Below are 19,140 nucleotides of genomic sequence, written 5' to 3' on the forward strand. Positions count from 1 at the left end.
TTTCACAAATACTTGACACGATTCTGGGCCCTAAGAAGTCCCTGCCCTCAAGAAGCTGTCTAAGACACAGCCAAAGAAGCCATTCTAAAACATTTATACAATTTTAGCTCTGTGCTACAAACTCCTATTTGTCATCTCTACTCAGATTGCAAAACAGAGGTCCAAAACAGAACTTCTAATTTCTCCTCTAAATCTGTTCATCCTTCAGCTGGTTTTTTCCATCTTATAAATGATGCCACTATTCCACTAAACTGCTTAAGGCAAAAACCCAGAAAGTATTGCCTTAATCAGCGTTATCCTTCCATTGTGCATTTTAATTTCTCCACATCTTTCTTAATGCACACTGACCAAATTTGGAGCTTAGAATTCTCATGAGGGCCTGACAAGTCAAGGGGAAAGGTATTTCAGGCGCTTGAATGCTAATTTTGTTTTTAATTGAGGTGCAATTCACATAGCAAAATTGACCATTTTTATGTGAAAACTTCAGTGGCATTTAGTCCCTTCACACTGTGCTAGCTACCACCACCTGTGTATCCAGTCCCAAAACCTCATCACTCCAGAATAAAAGCCTGTACCTATTAAAGAGTTATTCTCCATTTTCCCCTCCCTCCAGCCCCTGGCAGCCACGAATCTGCTTTCTGTTTCTATAGTTACCTATTCTGAGTATTTCATGTAAATAGAACCCTATGTGACCTTTTTGTGTCTGGCTTCTTTCACTTAGCATGTGTATGGGTTTCCTCCACACTACCATTTACCAGTACTTCGTTCCTTTTTGTGGCTGAATAATAATCCATTATATGTGCCACAGCTTATCCCGTCATCCATTGATGAACATTTGGATATTTCCATTTTTGGCTATTGGGCATAGTGCTGCTATGAACATTCATGTGCAAGTACTTGAGTCCCTGTTTTCAGTTCTGCTGGATAGATACCTAGGAGTGGAATTGCTGGGCCATATGGTAACTCTATGTTTACTTTCTGAGGAACTGCCAAATTTTTCCTGAGCTGCCCCACTTTACACTGCTCGCAGTGATGTATGAGGGTTCCAATTTCTCCATGCCCTGGCCAACGTTTGTTATTTTTGTTTAAATTATGCCCATCCTTATGGGTGTGAAGAGGTATCTCATTGTGGTTTTGATCTGCAACTCTTTAATGATTAATGATGTTGAGAACAGTTTCATGTGTCTGTTATTTGTATATCTTACTTGGAGAAATGTTCAAGTCCTTTGCTCATTTTTTAATGGTGTTTTGTTGTTGAGTTTTAAGAGTTCCTTATATATTTTTTGGATACTGGATCCTTATCAGGTAATATGATTTGCAATTATTTCTCCCATTCTCTTTTCACTTTCTTGATAATGTCATTTTTTCACTTCACTTCCTTAATATGTACATTTGGGAAAAACTACAAATGGGGAAGCAGTACAAAGCAGTTTCTTGTGTATCCTTCTAGTGACAATCTGTGCATGTACATGCAAATGCAATGTCTATTCTCTCCTCTCCTGTTTTTACATAAATGGTATTTTTCACTGAATGTGTCTTGACGGTTCTATTTCAGTGTACGTACATCTGCCTCTGTCTTGCTAACTAGTGTGCAGGAGCCCCTTGTGTAGATCTCTCATAGTTTATTTAGTAAGCACCCTCTTTTGTGGACATTGAGCTTATGACTTTTGACTGTTACAGATGCACACAAGTTAGTATAAATACAAGCTAGTTTATCTTTAGGATAGATACCAAGAAGTAGAAATCGATATTAAGTATGGTTTTATTCATATTTGGAGGATGCTTCCTAAGCATTCAGAATCTGCTAAATTAATAAGATATGTCGGTTAGTATTTTTTATGTCAAACTTTATAGTCTATGTAATTTTTTTTTTTTTTTTTTTAGGAGTTAGAAGTAGCAGAACCAGCCTTAACACAAGGCTTTGTAGTAGGTAGGCCTTCCTTTTCACACCTTTCACAGGGTTTTCCCTTCTAATCTTCCTCAGAAGCAGTTGTTCTCAGCTAGGAATCTTTCTCAGCATGCCAGCTTTTCTAGTGTTAAATTTTAACACTTTGCTGGTTGTAGAAAGAAAAGCATAACATGACTTAAGAGGGGAAAGAAACTTCTGAGCTAACGATTCCTCAGTTTTTAAAGTGACAAAAGAACTGAGGTCTGCCCTGATTTCATGCAGTTCCTGTCAGTGTTAAGAGAAATGAAGTCTCTTGTTTCCTAGAACAAGGCTGTCCATGCTCACAGCAGTGTCTTGCCTCAGTCTTGTAAAGACCTTGAAAATGCTACCTCTGCCCAGGTAGAGGTTCTGGGGCAGCCGCCGAACTGTGACCAGGTCTCTGACACTGAAGTCACAGGACTCTCTCACCAACTATGATGTCAGGCCCTATGTCTAGGGCCTCTTACCAATACATTAAAAAGTGATTTTTTAAAATTACTTTAAGATTTTATTGTTTTCTTGATTTAAAAATTGGTAAATGCTTCTATCAACCACTATAAACTAAAAGCATAGAGAGTAAATGGATTTGATATTAGAAGCGGATCTTTTATTATAAATTGATGATAATTTTGTTGAGAGTATGCTTTATTTTTTGATCTCCCTGATTATTTATCCCTACCTTGGGCAAGGGAAAATAAAGCACAGAAATTAGGCAAAAAGGTAACTCATCTGTAAAGGCATCTGTTGGGTGTTTTTTTTTTTAATCTATTTTTTATGAGTAAACATTTATTTACCCTTTTGAAAACAATTGCCCTTTATGAAGAGGGCACCATGCTAACACTTGAAAGAGGTACAGGCCTTGTGTTCTAGGAGCATAAATTGTATTTGGTAAGATAGATAAAACATTCCAGACAATGTCGTTATTCTACCTTGAGTTTTCAATTTAGTGTTCAGTTAATTTAGATAAACTTTTGATTAGAATTCTGATCTTTTTGTATGAAAGAATAAATGTTCCACTAGAAACTAACCAAATAGAGTTCTAGGGCTTCGGATAGATCTATCAGGAACTAAAAGCAAGACACCCTTAAGAAGTAATCCACTTAGAAGATGACAGTGTACTTTATATAGTGGTAGTTCTAAGAACCTGATGTCAACATACATCTATTTTAACATAGCATCTTGGCACTAGTATTTGGTTTTAGTTGTGGGAAATGTCACTGATACCCCTGGATAACTAAGAATTCTAAGAAACTGAGCAACGTGAGAATCCAGGCTTAGTACACAGTAGGTTTAGACTAGGTTTCTACCCTTGATAAAACAAGCACACTTAGAATGCACATTTATGGGATTAATCCCTTAACATAAGGGAAAAATGTCACAACTTTGGTGACATTTATAGTGGACACTGGCATACTATACAGACATATTCCCCTGCTGCCCCAGGAAGCAGTCACTTCCCCAGCTTCTGGGAATGTTGGCTTAGGGCCCTCAGCCGAGATCCTCTCCAGGTATTTTCTTCACCCTAAGGTAATGCCCCTCAGGTCACATGACTAATCTCCTCCGCTGGGATATAAAGTCCCACCCCCTTGCCTTAAAATGGCCCAGTTGCAGGGCCATCCCAGCTCTCAGTTCTCAGAGGACTTTCCTGACTGCATCCAAGCCCAACTTCTCCCTCCTTCCCAGTCTTGTTACTTTTACTCCCTCAGAGATGTTGATCTGAAAGAAAGCATTCCCATTTAAACTTTGCACCCTAACCTCCATCTCTATTTCCCCAGGGAACTTAGCCTGCAACATTTGAAACCCAAAGCCAAAAAAACAAATCACTTGATTTTTCATTGAAACAACCAAATTCTTGAATTTTTCTTGCCTTATATTTTCTTCTACTAAGACAAAAAAATTACCTTCAACCCTTTCTGATTCTTACTGTTTTATGAACACGTAAAACCATCAATGAATGCTTAACTTCACCTGGTGGAGCATGTAGACATGGTGAAGCTCCCCACCCCCACCCCATCCCACCTGTTTCCATCCACGCCCACAACTGTTTTAATATCTGCTCTCCAAAGTCAGGGATATTTAAGTAAAGGAGCTGAACTCCAATTCAAATACTTGTAACAACATACCTGCACGGGACTGGCCTCTCATTACAGCGTTGATGATATTGCACAGCCCCTCCTCCACTTGTCTTCAAAGACCTTCCATGTTCACGGCCCACTACTGGCATTTTATGGATTTGCTAAGCTGTGGGTATTTCTATTTCACTTGCAATTATCAGAACTGTGTTGAACCAGTACATCACAGAATGCTCGGAACTTTTAATTCGTAATTCATCTTTATTAAAGTAAAACCTCTAAAATATATGTAGAAAATAATGTATTGGGTATTTTCACATCCAAGACTGTCATTGAAAGGTTAAGAGGAAGGAGGTCTTGTTTCTAATGTTTTACAAAGGAAATCTATCTCTAGTACCAAATCCCATACTGAGATTATAATATTCTTGTCTAAATTTGTTGAAGCTGTTAAGCTTGTACATTATTTAAAGAAAATGTGTGTGACTTCATTCATAAAGTCTGTCAAGATAATCATAAAACAATGAAGCAGTCATTTAACCCAAAGACCAGTCCCCTCTAAAGGGAATGCATCTTTTTCATTCAACCAATATTTGGCTCTGAGCCGCTGGCAGTCCTGGCCCTCCAGAGGCTCCCTGTCGTCTTCTGGGGAATCCAGACACGGGACTAAGCACTTAAAAGTACAGTATGGAAGGAGCTTCTGGGGAGCTAACCTCCCGTGAAGGGGTGAGATCTAAAACCGTTTTCATTGTCACCCTATGCATTACAAAGCTACAAAGCGGAGGGGAAAGCCTAGGCAAGAAATACAAAAACAAGGAGAAAGGGGAGGCCAAGGGAAAACCTACAGCTTTTGAAGAAGACAGCTCGTGCACAGCACATGGAAGGCCCAGATTTTAGGGGTTTTCAAAAAGCAGCCAAAATTTTATTTTTACTCAATCCTTTGTTTATATACCTAAATCAGAAATTAAGCCAAAAAGCATGAAATGAGACCTCCAAGAACTCATATCCTACTCTCAAATAACCAAAACTATTTAAGACCTAAATGGGGCAGATAAAAAAAGATCTCAAGAGCATTCACAGCTCAGGGGATATACATCAAGTCTCTTTGCTTTATATGCAGAAAATTAGAAAACTGGGCTAAACATATATCTCAGAATGTATGTGAAATAATTTGCGTGGGTTAGCCTCACCAAAACAAGCTCGCTGCTCTGACGACACCCTTATACCAGCCCTTCGTTATAACATCAGGGAGAATTGTGTATCAGGAGGGAGCAGTATGGGACACAGGTATCTCATGCATTCCTTTAATGGTAGTTGAATCTTTCAGAGTCAAAATAGGACTGAAAAGTCACAGCAATGGGACAAAGTGCTGCTTTGTTTTAAACACACGCTTTGTCCCTCGAGAACCTCTGGTTAGACTTTTTGTTCAGGAAGCCATTTCATTAAATGTGGTTCAATTCCCAGTCTAAGACCTTCACTGACACACTCAATAACAACAGTCTTATAAATTAAAGTCAACTATAAGTCCTCCCTCTGGTTTCTCTTCTGTGCTTTGTAAATATGTACATCTTTTGCAGGATCATAGTGAACCTTACTCACAGTAAATGGCCTCTCCAGCATCGCTAAGAAGTTGTTGTCCCGTTCATAGCGAATTCGGCAAGCTAAAAGAATCACGGAGCGGTTGCTACTGAGATATTCCAAAGTTTGAAGAAGATCTGCGAATGTTTCCTCTAAATATATGATATCAGCTCCAAGTATCAGGTCAAATTCTCCAGGTGAATAACTCCCCAGATTTTGTCCCCAAGTCAGCTCCTTAACCACAGCCTTGGGTTGGATATGGGGAGGTAAGTTGGCTTGAACGTTTGATTTAAGAAATTCTAATGCTACTTTTCGATCCGTGATAGTCACATGAGCACCTAGAATGTGGGACAGAGAGACAGTCATGTGCACATCGTATGACTAATAGGTGGGGGGGGGGGTCAAGTTAAACAGCGGGGTGAGTGTCTCTAATATTCCACCTGACAGCCAGCCAATCATGCCCTTCACGGATGGCTGCAGAAGAGCAGCACGATGACCAGCAGCTGCTTCTGCACGGCCTCCTGGCAAACGGGACCCTCTGATTTGCCTCTCTGACACACCTGTTTGCTAAGCTGTGCCTGTACAACGCGGAGTCCCCAAATGACAAGAAGCTGAAGCTTCTGAATTCTGCAGGCAGAGCTGGCCCCCCTCCACAGGTGTCTACCCCTATACTTCATGCATTAGGTCATGATCTTCAAGTCAGTAGACCCGAGGGTAAAATGGAATCCATAGAAGAAAAATCTAGGAGCTAATGTTATGAAGATGACAAGATACCAAAAACAGGGAAAGGCTAAGCTTTCTGGAGCCTAAGCTTTAAAAGGAATCAAGGGAGAGATTAATTGGCTATTACCAAATCCCAGTCCACATCGCTGTTGGGAAGCAGCATTACGTATTTTATGTATTTATGTATATATAAATTATATATATGTATATGCATATAATTATACATACACAAATTATATATGCATGTACATATACATATCTATATATAATTTTTGGAAAGTGGTAAATTTAGAAATTATTAGGTTGTATCAAAGTACTGTAGGTTAAAATGTGACATCATGTTTTCTAAATGCTAATTTCTACATGCGGTGTATATAATTAACGAGGCAATATTCTGTTAATGTTTCTTGTGAGTTGTTTACCATGAACCAGTACGGCTGAGAGAAGACTGAACTGGTACTTTACTCATCCTTAAGGTAAAGCAACCGCATAAGGTTGGTCCTGAAAGACCTCATCTGTATTGCAGTAACAATATAATATGTGTAATCCTGTTTAGTGTGGGCCTTGTAAATTCTGAAATTTAACATTGTCATTCATTCTTTCATAGGATGAGCTCTCATTGCAACCCTCCTTAGTTTGTGATCTTCATGGGTAATCCCCCACTCGACTCCAGCCCAGCTACAGCAAGCACCATTTCAGTGGCAGCTCAGACTGATGTTTCTTAGCTTGACCTGTAATGTTAGGACAGTATGTAATTCAATCTGACATTTACAGTCCTAAGCGTGATAAGGAAGAAAACGCTCACGCTGTTAGATTTTACGAGCGTGATCCTACCCTTTGACCATTCAGAGCTAGACAGCATGCTGCCTGATGAGCGCAATTCAGAGATACTTCTCATCTCTCCTGATAATAAAAAAATCACAGACATCCTTTTCCTGGTTTGACTCAGAACTTTATCTCTGGCTTTCTTAACAATCTGCATTTGCGGGCCATCCTGGAGTGATCTAGCCTTTTGCATATCACCTCGGTGTTCATTTTAGTACTTCTAATGTGCAGACCCTTATAATGCCTGTCTCAGGGCGTTTCTGAGGCTACTGCTAACTGGCTAGGGGTTCCAGGAGCTCTGGCAGGATCTTGATGTAAGTTGCTCACTCCCCGGTAACATCTGTCAATTGTACAAATAGCCAAGTAGCTACCATCAGCCAAGATGAGAACCCCTGCCCTCACAGAACTTCCATTCAAGTGAGGAGCCAGACAGTAAGAGGGGTTTTTTAGCAGGTACGTTATTTGGAGACAGACATTAGGGGGAAAATAAAGCAGGAAAGAGAGATGTGAAATGTCCGGAAGTAAGGGAGTTGGGGCTGACATGTCAGACTGAACAAAAAGGGAAGGCTCCAGGGAGAAGGTGACTCAGGTGAAGGTCTGGAGGAATGACTGAGTGCATCACAGGGGGAACAGTCTTCCTGGCAGGCAGAAAAGCAAGTGCCGAGGCCTACAGGGGGCAGGCGAGGAGGCTCCCGTGGTTGGAATGAGTGAAGGAGGAATGAAGCAGTAGATGAGGTCGAAGAAGTAACAGGAGGGAGGCACATGGCCTCTGCAGGCCGCACAGGTCACGTCTCAGAAAGGCTTCGGCTTTTTCTGAGATGGGAAGCCAGTGGAGAGAGCACTGAGCAGAAGTGCCGATGATTTCAGGCTTTAACAGAATTGCCAGCAGTAGGTCAAGGCCAGAAGCAAGGAGTCCTGTGAAGAGGTCACATCAATGACCCAGTGGAGGCGGGTGGATTGCCCCTTGCTGTAACGACCCCAGGCCCCCACCCCAGGCCAGCTCCCAAATACACGTGCCCAGGAGCAGCCTCTCCTGACTCTCCGGAGGAGACAGTCTTCACCAGCCACTCAAGTTTCATCACCGGCTGTCATCCCCGAACAGGGCAGCTCTGCCTGCGGTTTCCTTCTGGGTGTTCGTGGAGGGGCAGGGGCATGGAAGAGGTCTTAGATTTCTTTGGACCCATCAGTTTCCTTTGAATCTTTCTTTCCCTTGCAATTTGGGGAAGATACAGATCATTTGTCCTGTAGTTTCCCACAATCTGGACTTTGCTGATTGTACCATTTGTATAGTTTAGCATGTTCCTGGCTCCTCTGTGTCTCCTGTAAATTTGAGTTTAATTTTTTGAGCAAGACTATTTCAGAGGTGGTGGTGTGTTCTTCATCGAGAGTACCTGGTAGGCTCCATTTTTGTGATGTGAGCAGGCGCAAATACTCAATGTCCAGATCTTTAATTCACTAGATTCCTTTTGCATTTGTTTGTTGAGAAATTTCTATAAAGGGAAGTTTTTTCAATTACTATTTGGTCACTCATTTTGTACAGAAACTGAATAGGAAAGGCAGGATGAACTATGCTCCTCCCTCCCCTTTTATACACCAGATTCCAAAGATCTGATTTCTAAGCATCCTCGAAAGATGACTAATTGGGTTTATTTTGTTGGTGTTGTATCATAAACTCATGGATTAAACATTATTTGGTATATTTAAATCCAGTGCCATTATCGATACTGATGTTCAAATTGTCCTATCTTTTGCCAGCGGACTTTGACACAATCCCATGTCATCCTTGTTAGCTTCCTTGCTATCTGGTATAACGAGATATACCGGGGTCATCTTACCATTTCAGGCTACAGAAAATACAACTCCATGACATATTTTCAGCCAGTTAAAATTTTTTGTTTTTTTGTTTTTCTTTAAATGAGAGACAGCAAGTTTGTAGGCTGATGGGAATGGTCAGGTGGAAGGAGGGAAGAAGTGAGCATGCAGGAGAGGGAAGAGGGGAGAGGGGTTGGGCCGGTGCAGGGCAGACACCGGGCGTGAGAGCGTGGCATGGAGGGCAAGGGCAGAGCCGGTGGGCCCACGCCCGGGACGGTTAGAGGCAGCGTGGGAGGCCACAGAAGTTCTCTTCTGCCTGCGGCAATGTCCTCAGTGAGAAGAGGAAACGTCACCAGCGGGGAGTGTGGACGGGGCACAGAGGAGGTCAGCAGAGGAAGAGAGGAAGCAGAACGGGGCTGCTCCGTGGCATCCCCTGCGTCCGAGGTTCCCGAGCCACCCCGGGGAAGTGAGACCCCGCGGCTGCACGGGCCACACGGGCCTGCCTCAGCCTAGTGAGGAGCCACCAGGTCGGGCAGAGTGCCCAGGGACGGGACGAGGGTGAAGAAGTGACCCCCCGGGAGGCTCACGACGGACTCGTGGGAGCCGGCCCAACATGACCCCACGTCCCGCGGCCACTCGCCGGCTAATGCAGAAAGAACACGTGAACCCCTGCCACCACTTCAGCTGGGACTTTCGTAAGCAACACCTTCCTTTATCGGAACACGGGAGCACAGGCTACGCACTAGAGACCCAGACGTGAGCATAACGATCCTTGACTGCTAGGAGCTCTGGCTCAGGAGGGAGAGGGACACACAGACACAACTGTGAGGCAACGTGGCAGTAAAATATGGAGACCTGGGGGGCCAGAAATGACATGGTCACAAAGGAGACCCTCTTCAAGAGGGGCAGAGGTCAAAGAAAGAATTCAGAAGGAAGGGAAATCTGAGCTTATAGTGGGAAGATGTGGCATTAACCAGGGGAAAGGGGTGAAGAAAAGGCAGAAGGGACAGGCCAGAAGCCAAAGGTGTGTCCCTGGAACCGCAAAGAGAGTGGCCGCTCTGAAACAGGAGCTGGAGGGGTCAGGCAAAACGGGGTAGAGCCTCATAAGTCTTAGGCTGCGGGGAGGCACAGGGCTTTTTTTTTTTTTTTTTTTTTTTTTTTACTAGGCTCCACACCCACTGTGGGGCTTGAACTCACGATTCTGAGATCAAGAGTCGCATGCTCCACCAACTGAGCCAGCCAGGCACCCCAAGGCACAGGGGTGTTTAAGTTCCACCACCCCAGCACTTCTGCATGGAGGATGGGCCACTCTGGCCTACTGGGACGTGGATCTGAGCAGACGAAGCAGAGGCAAGGAGGTCAGGCAGGGGGGATGGGCATACCAGCTCAGAGGAGAGCTCCAGCCAGGCCAGGGGGCATGCAAAGGGAGACCTGCAACCAAGAAATAGCTAAAAGATAGATCCACAGGGCTCGGGGAGGGAGGTGGGGCTGGGGGAGTGGGTCAAGCAGCTGGCTAACTTGGAACAAAAGAAAAGGATGTGTTTGCAAAGGGAAGAAGAGTTCAAGTGTAAACACATGCACTGTTTGAGGTGCTGAGAAACAGCCAGGTAGAGACACGCAGCCTTCAGTGAAATATACAAGTGGAAAGCTCAGTGGAGACTTAGACCGGAAGTACAGAAAACTAAAAGACAACTCTTGGGGCACCTGAGTGCCTCAGTGGTTAAGCGTCTGCCTTCGGCTCAGGTCCTGATCCCTGGGATAGAACCCTGCATCAAGCCCTGCTGGACTCCCTGCTCAGTAGGGAGCCTGCTTCTCTCTCTCCCTCTGCCTTTCCCCAGCTTGTGCGCTTTCTCTCTCCCTCTCTCTCTCTCAAATAAATAAAAACTTTAAACAAAAAACACAACTTTTCCTGAGCAGTATATTTTAAGACTGTTTCCCAGACTAAGATGGTATGAAATCACCTCAGAAGCTTTTAAAATCCAGATTCCCTGACCCCACTCCAACTTACAGAAACCTATCTTTAAAATGGGATACTTTTTTCTAAGAATAGTTTCCGCATAGTACAAAGACATTCTCAAACTAAGAACCAGGGTTTGAAAGTAAGAACTGGACTCCAATTCTAACTTCACAATCCGTGAGCTTTGTGACCTTGGGAAAGTTACCTAACCTCTATCAAGCCTTCATTTCACCACTGAAGAGAGCTCCAAATGGACCCACCCACCACACAGGGGCACTAGTCCCGGGACGTGGGAACCGCCCTGTAATTAACAGGTGTTTTTTTTCTTTTAACAGGAAAATCTCATCACTCGTTACTAAATTTCTGCAGAGAATTCACCAGGGTTTTATTGGCTTTTTAATGTAATCTGTCTTTTCCTCCCTCCCCCTCAGAGTTAGAATGGAAGCTTCCTGAGAAGGCCGGTATCCAAGCACCTAAAACCAGGCCGGGCATATGGTGGGTGTTCCCTGAATTCAAGAATAAATGACTGAGGTTATGAAAAATCAAAATACTTTAAAAAGGAGAACGATCAACCTCTGACATTTCATAATCACTACCTATTCTAGTTCTCACTGCCTCCTCTCTAAAGACACTAACTTTTCCTTTACCCTCAGGTTTCAACCTCAAAACTAACGCCTAATACTTTGCAGCCACAACAAATAACAGGTATGCAGATCACACAGCAGCACAGAGAGGTGCACACGACGTAACGTTAAATGAGACATACGTGTGTGTACGTACATATACATATGCGTGCAAACATACACACGCCTCTATAACAACGAATTACAACTATGATTAAAAATACAGGGGGAGGCGGGGCACCTGGGTGGCTCAGTCGGCGAAGCATCTGCATGATCCCGGGGTCATGATCCCGGGGTCCTGGGATGGAGCACCTCATCCAGCTCCCTGTTCAGCGGGGAGTCTGCTTCTCCCTCTCCTCCCTGCTTGTGCTCTCTCTCTCAAATAAATAAACGAAATCTTGGGGGGAAAAATGCAGGTGGAGGGAAAAGAATGGAAGGAAACACACCAAAATGGCAACAGTGTGTATGTTGCTGTCATGAACAGTTAGAACACTCGATGGGTTTGTCGTCCCCCTTCTTTACTCTATTTCTAGGGCTATTTTTTAAATAGAGTGACATCACTTTTATAAAAGAAACATTACTTTTCATGATCTTCTAGTTTGTCCAACGCTTATCCCAGGACTATTTGAGTATCTACTGTGTGGCGAGTGCGTCCGGGGCCAAGGACACAGAGAGTGAGGTGCAGTCGCATGTCTCAGGAGGACAAACAGACACAAGAAACAACCGCCTGTTACAAAATGTGACAAAGTGGGGACACAGGTGGTGAGCAGACCAAACGCTGGGGGAGAAGAAATCAGGCAGCAACGAATTCTGCTGTGGGGCAGGAAACAATTCAAAGAGGTGACAATGAGGCTGGGCCAGTAGCACGCATCCCGTATCACAAGAGCAAGGTCTGCGCTCGGTTCCAGCCACTCCCAGAGCATCCATCCTGTGAGGCAACAGCTAACCGGCCCCTCCCTCTGCGCTAGTCTTTGAAGAAGCTCATCCCAGTTCTCCCCACCCCACAGACCCAGATCTCTAGATCACAAGCAGAAATACTCAGAGTGCAATCAACAATTATTTGAGCAGTTGCTTTGTGCCAGTTAATGAGCTAACCGCTTCCTGTGCCTGTTCTCACTGGATCCTCACGTGGCATGAACTGATTATTACCCCCGGTTTATAGGGAAACTGAAGTTGAGAGGTTAAGCAACTTGCCCAAGGTCACAGAGCTAGTAAGAGTTAAAAGAGGTGTCAAAATCAAGTATTACTCTAAACCCATGCACTTTGCCAACTAACACGTGTCTACACCAGCTGATGCAGCTGTGCGTGAGCCCCAGTTCTCCCAGGGAAACAGAAGAAACCTCATTTCCCTTCCAGGTAACTCCTCTCACATCAGCAAAGTCAGTGTCGAGGAAAGATAATAAACGGCCGCAGTGTCTGACGAGCCTGGTTCGACTCTCAGGTCTCCACTGACCAGGACTTCACAAAGGGGCTTAATCTCCCAGAACCCCAGTGTCACTGGCAAAATAAAGTAAAAAATAATATCTAACACCCATGGGGATGTTGTAAGATGCACAAAAGCCAGTGTATGAGCAAGAGGCCTCATCGGTACCTGCAGGGGCTGTGGTGTGAGACAGATGGAAACCTGGGTCCCCACCACCCTGCCCCGGCTCCCCATCACATTTGGGAAGGCAAGATCCAAACAGAGAAAGGAACACTGAGAAAAGAAAGAAGTTACCAGAAAGAGGACATGATAAAGGAGGGGCTTTCATGGGTCCTCGAGTACCTATACACAGGGAATTCTGACTCCTGACCACCCCCAAAGTGTGGTCTGAATACCAACAGTGTCGCCATTATTATCATCGCCTGCGAGCTTGTTAGAAACGGAGGCTCTCTGGCCTGACCCCAGACCTACAGGAGCTGACACTGCATTTTGACAAGAGCCCTGGGTGACAATACTGAAGTGATGAATGTTATACATTGTGTCTTAGAAGCTGGCCTACCCTGTCATTGGGTAGTTTGAACTGCATGAGCCAGAAGCTGTAGAAAGGAGTCAACAAAGAATAATAAAATAAAAACAAAGCTTAAGGGCGCCTGGGTGACTCAGTCAGTTGAGCATCTGCCTTTGGCTCAGGTCCTGATCTCAGGGTCCTGGGATCAAGCCCCACATCCGGCTCCCTGTTCAGCAGGGAGTCTGCTTCTCCCTTCCCCTGTCCCTCCTCCCTGTTCAGTGTGTGCTCTCTCTCTCTCTCAAATAAAATCTTTAAGAAAAAAAAAGCTTAAAAAATGCTCTTGGCCTAAGTTAACGTGCGTATACCAAACAAAAAATGACAAACCCTGATATCAACTCAGGACTGCATACTGTAAATACCATTTTTAAATATAAGATGTCAGTACAAACTATAGCAGGGCTGACCCTTCTTAGAAGAGAAAAACCATCGAAGTTTCCTCAGTAAGGAAGCTACAGGAAACTACAGGAATGAGACTACCTTCCCTACCTGTGTCACAGGGTTAAATCCAATAGAGTATGGGAAGGTCCCTAAACTGTAAAAACCTATGCGCGTGAATACGAGAATTCTCTTTGAACTGCAAGTTGCCTTCAGATCATATTAGTGGCATAAAACTGAAGGGGGCAGGAACCTAATTCAGACAACCTAATTGTCTCCTCAATTGCAATTCTAATTGCCCAAATAAATGTGTTTGCTTAAGAAAAAAAATTTTTAAAAATCTGAAGAAGGCAAAGTAATCTCTCATGAGAAGTAAAGATAACAGGATGAGAGCAAGAACAAGAGGGAAGAAATCAGGCTTACTGGAGTTAAGGGCACCAGCAGTCGACTCAAGCACCAGGCACAGAAAAATCCAGTAAGGGGAAAACTAATATGCGTCTGTGTTGAGGAAAGAGCAATCACACGTCGCAATGAGTTCCACTCACAAAGGAGTGAGCCGGCGTATGGCACTCACCCAGCAGGGCAGCCACGATGCCCACCAGCCCGGTGCCGGCACCCAGCTCCACCGCAGAGCAGCCCCGGAGCTCCACAGCTCCCATCTCCAGATACGTGGAAAGAACGACGGCCTGAGTCAAAACACAGCGTGATAATTCAAGTCAACAAGTGCTTTAGGAACCCAAGGGTTTCGGGCAGACTTCCCACTAGCAGGAAGACATCACACACCCCTCTCCCCACGCAAGGTTCCAGTCCCAGTTCAGGAACAGGCAGAAAACTCAGCTGCTGCTGGGAGATTGACCCCCTGGAGCAGGCACAGACACTGCAGCCTCAGGCCCCACAAGATCCCTCCTGGGGACAGTAAGGGGTCAAGGACGCTGCCCACACAACACAGGGTCCCGCTCAATCTAGCCAGTTTAATTTCTTACTGTTTGGTATATGAATTATATCTCAATACAGCTGTTATTAAAAACAAGTAAATAAAGACCAGTCTTATCATCAATGGTGGTTGTCTTCAAAGGCCCAGTGGGGTACTCACCGCGTCCCAAACCACCGCTGCGACTCCCAGCTGTCTCCAGTCCTGCCGGATCTGGATCGTGTGGTTCGCAAAGGAGAAGGTGGCAAGAGGCTTGTGGAATTTCTGCAAGCCCACTCCCGCTGTCTCCTCATAGGGCACCAGGGCCATCTCACCTGCACTGGGCTCTCGGCTGCCTCAAAGCTGTTGGGCAAAAGAAGACTGCGTGACGCTCTGGCCCGGGGGGGGGGGGGCGGGGGAAGCACTCTCTCTTAAGTAGACCCAAATGCTTTTGAAGGCCGTTTTTTACATGTTCAAAATAAGACGACAGAGGTCGGGGGAGCCTCTAATTCCTTTTTGCATGGCTCTTCCTCTTCTGGGAAGGGAAGAACCCACAACCGCCCGAGTCCTGCAGGATGCCCTAGGCACTCTGCTGTTACCACTGCGTGAACTGGAGCCGCAGTAAGAGTGAACGTAGCGGGGCTGCTAGCCCAGGGCCGCAGTGAAAGTAGTGCTTTCCACACTGTCCGGGCCCGTCTAGACTGCAGCTGCCACCCGCTGCGGTCGGCGGGACAGTGTTCGCCGCTTTGTTTTGGTCTTCCCTCCACCCCCTCTAAATTCAGTGCGTTCAACAGTGACGGCCATGGACCCGAACCTGCACTTGGACTGCGTGTTAACGGTTTGATTATCCGGCTTTTTGACACGGTCGCAGTTCCATCTCGCCCAGACTGGAAGCGAAAGACACTCGTGGACCCCGAGTCGCCGGCGGGGAGAGCGAGAGCCCAGGTCCGGGGCGGACTCCGGCGTCCGCGGCTGGGAGGCCCGCCCGGAGTCCCCCGAACCCGCACCCCGGCCCTGTCGAAAGGGCCGACAGGTACGCACTCCCTTCCGGCGGCCCCCAGAGCTCCAGGAACCGGCAGGGGTGGGAGTGGGGGGTCGGGGAGGGCTCCCCCAGCCGCGCGGGACGCGCCCCACCCGGGAGTGCCGCCCGCTTCCCCGAGCCAGGCCGCTCGGGAAGCGGGGCTGGCGACGCGGCCAGGCCCGAGTTGGGCCTCGCCTCTACTTACTGCTCCGGAGCCTGCCCCGCGTGGCGCGCCTTGCTTTCCCCGCCCCGAGCGCGGCCGCCGCCACCACCCGCCTTAAAGGGCCGGGAGCCCGGAGCCGGCAGCGCCGGCAGGCAGCGGGGGTGGGCGGCGCGCGCGCCGGGAGACACGCGTTTCCGGTCCCTCCTACCCCGGGCAGGTGCTCCCGGTGCGCCGCAGGGCGCGGGGCGCAGGTATGCTGGGCGCGCGCCGGAGGAGGACGCTGGTGAAGAGGGGTTCCGGCCTCTCTCCGGAGGGTCCCCAAGTATTCGGGCCGCCAGATCAGTTTCCCGGACGCCGAGGGCAGCGTGGGCGAGGAGCGCGAGCGGAGCGAGGTGCGGAGCCGCGGGTAGGTGCGCGGAGAGCGCGCGGGGTGCTCTGGCGGCGGGTGAGAGGAGCCCACCAAGCTGGCGCTGGAGACGTGCTTGTGCTGGTTCCACTTTTCTGTCTGTGAGCTGGTTCTCGCCCCCTCCCCCCCGCGCGCGCGCACTCTATGCGTGTGTCTGTGTAGTTTTGGTTTTTTGTTTTTCCTAATTTGTGTGCTTGCCTGTTTTTAGTGTTAAAGGTCACTAATGAGCAGGTGTAGAGAAAGTTTGCTCTGAAGTAGACGTGGTCACCCATTCGTCCTCGCGTCACCAGAGGGAGGTCCGAAGTGGTGTAATCGCCACTTGGTGGCAATAGAGTAGGAAAAGTGACAAAGCCGTTGTCTAACTAGAGCGCGAACTCTTGAGTCCGCAGGCGGCGCCCGGGACTCGATTGTGAAAAGCATCCCGGGGCAGCGGCGGGGCCCGGCGCGTGCGACTTGGTCCCACACCCAGTGCCCGGCGGTTGCCGCAGACCCAAGGCCCTAGTCTTCCTTCTTCCAGGGCCGATGGTTAGCGCGCCTGTCCTTGGGGCCTCTGTGCTTGACGTGAAAGCCACTGACCCAAGCCGCCGGCCCTTGGAAAGCGCGGCTGGAGTGAGCACACCCCCCTCCCCGTGCAACCGCGGGAGGAGCGGCGTCCTCCTCTCCGGGAAAGCTTCCTTGTCTTCCGGACCCTGACCCCCAGTTCCTCCCCCACCTGCCGCCGCTCGGTCCCGGTCTCAGCCCCGGCTGCCGGTTGGAATGAACCCGAGCGCTTTTCAACTCCCCCTCCCTGGACTCTGCCACTGGAAGTCTCCGCGGGTGTGAGGCGACCCGAGCTTTGGTATTTTTCAGCGCTTCCTGGTAACTCCCGTTTGCGAGCTGCTTCGCTTCAGGCTAAGCCTAAACCACCCCTGTTCTCGCCTCTGCCCTCCTGCAGGGGGCGTGCCGGCCTCTCTCCACATACCTTTCACATTCCGAAGGAAGGCTGGAGCTGCAGAGTAGACTTGAAGTGAACTTCAAAGATCAGCAGGGAGGGTCTTTTACTAACTTTTTTTTTCCTTTGCTCAGTTTGTTTATTTTTATTGTAAAAAAATGTATGTAATAGAATTTATTTTTAGAGCAGTTTTTTTTAAAGACTATTCATTTGAGAGAAAGAGAGAGAGCACAAACAAGGGGGAGGGCGAGGCAGAGGGAGAGGGAGAAGCAGACTCCCCGCTGAGCTGGGAGCCAAGTTCGCAGCAAAAGTGGGAAGAAGGTGCAGAGATTTCACATTCACTCCGTGCTCCAACACCCGTATAGCCTCCTGCCCATTATCAACACCCCCAGCAGGGTGGTACACTTGTTACAACTGATGAACCTACATTGACACATCGTTATCACCCAAAGACCATAGTTTATCTTAGGGTTCATTCTTGGTATTGAACATTTTAGGAGTTTGGACAAATCTATAATGGCATATACCCACCATAATAGCATCATACAGAGAAGTGTCACCTCCCTAAAAATCCCCTGTGCTCTACCTATTCATCTCTCTCCCTCTGCCATAACCCCTGGCAACCACTCATCTTTTTACTCAGCTCCTTTGGGTCCATACCAAAAAGTGTGATTACTGAATCTTACAGTAAAAGTGTATTGAGTTTTGTAAGAAACCACCAGACCGTCTTCCAAAGTGGCTGTACCGTTTTGCATTCCCACCAGCAGTGAATGAGAGTTCCTGTTGCTCCATGTCCTTGTCAGTGCTCAGTGTTGTGAGTGTTTTGAATTTCAGCCATTCTGGTAGGTGTGTAATAGTTGTTTTAATTCGCAGTTCCCTAATGACATATGATGTGGATCATCTTTACATATGCTTATTTGCCATCTGTATACCTTCTTTAATGAAGTGTCTGCTAAGTCTTTGGCCCATTTTTTAAAATTTTTATTTTAATTCAATTAACATATAATGTATTATTAGTTTCAGAGGTAGAGGTCAGTGATTCATCAGTTTTATATAATATCCAGTGCTCATTATGTCACGTGCCCTCCTTAATGTCCAACACCCAGTTACCCCATTCTCACACCCCCCTCCCTTCTAGCAACCCTCAGTTTCCTATGATTAAGAGTCCCTAATGGTTTCTCTCCCTCTCTGATTTCATCTTGTTTTATTTTTTCCTCTCTTCTGCTATGATCCTGTTTTGTTTTTTAAATTGTACATATGAGTGAGATCATATAATAATTGTCTTTCTCTGATTTACTTATTTCACTTAACATAGTATCGTCTAGTTCCATCCACGTCATTGCAAATGGCAGGATTTCATTTTTTTATAGCTGAGTTGTATTCCATTGTATATATATATACCACATTTTCTTTATCCATTCATCTGTCGATGGACATCTGGGCTCTTCCCATAGTTTGGCTAGTGTGGACATTGCTGCTATAAACATTGGGGTGCAGGTGCTCCTTCGAATCACTACATTTGTATCTTTGGGGTAAATGCCCAGTAGTGCAAGTTCTGGGTCATAGGGTAACTCTATTTTCAACATTTTGAGGAACCTCCATATTGTTTTCCAGAGTGGCCGCACCAGTTTGCATTCCCAACAACAGTGTAAGAGGAATCTCCTTTCTCTGCATCCTCACCAACATCTGTCATTTCCTGACTTGTTAATTTTAGCCATTCTGACTGGTGTGAGGTGGTATCTCATCGTGGTTTTGATTTGTATTTGCCTGATGCTGAGTGATGTTGAGCACTTTTACATGTGTCTGTTGGCCATTTGGAGGGCTTCTTT

The 19,140-nt window shown here is 46.5% G+C and overlaps 2 protein-coding genes across 8 annotated transcripts in view; one reads left to right on the forward strand and one right to left on the reverse strand.

Moving 5' to 3' along the window:
* METTL21A (methyltransferase 21A, HSPA lysine) overlaps nt 1–16,153 on the reverse strand; it is a 62,961-nt gene extending 46,808 nt beyond the window's left edge. For 3 of the 7 annotated variants that reach the window (XR_006781235.1, XR_015724834.1, XM_045806597.2), the window contains exons 1-4: nt 15,605–16,010; nt 14,974–15,153; nt 14,455–14,566; nt 5,596–5,912 (exon numbers count right to left, since the gene is read on the reverse strand). Coding sequence is in view for 4 of the 7 variants with exons in the window: in XM_045806597.2 (XP_045662553.1) it covers nt 5,596–5,912; nt 14,455–14,566; nt 14,974–15,120 (576 nt within the window). In the remaining 3 variants the exon portion in view is untranslated. The other 4 variants (XR_015724836.1, XM_087863058.1, XM_045806596.2 and 1 more) reach the window with 3 other exon arrangements.
* Nucleotides 15,311–19,140, forward strand: part of LOC123798323 (uncharacterized) — a 49,968-nt gene continuing 46,138 nt past the window's right edge. The window contains exons 1-2 of the mRNA XM_087856854.1: nt 15,311–15,411; nt 15,662–16,380. Of these exons, the coding sequence (XP_087712980.1) occupies nt 15,311–15,411; nt 15,662–16,380 (820 nt within the window). The remainder of the gene's footprint in view (nt 15,412–15,661; nt 16,381–19,140) is intronic.

The sequence above is a fragment of the Ursus americanus genome, chromosome 1 (assembly GCF_024610735.1).
Source record: "Ursus americanus isolate L20-20 chromosome 1, mUrsAme1.1.p, whole genome shotgun sequence".
Classification (NCBI taxonomy): domain Eukaryota; kingdom Metazoa; phylum Chordata; class Mammalia; order Carnivora; family Ursidae; genus Ursus; species Ursus americanus.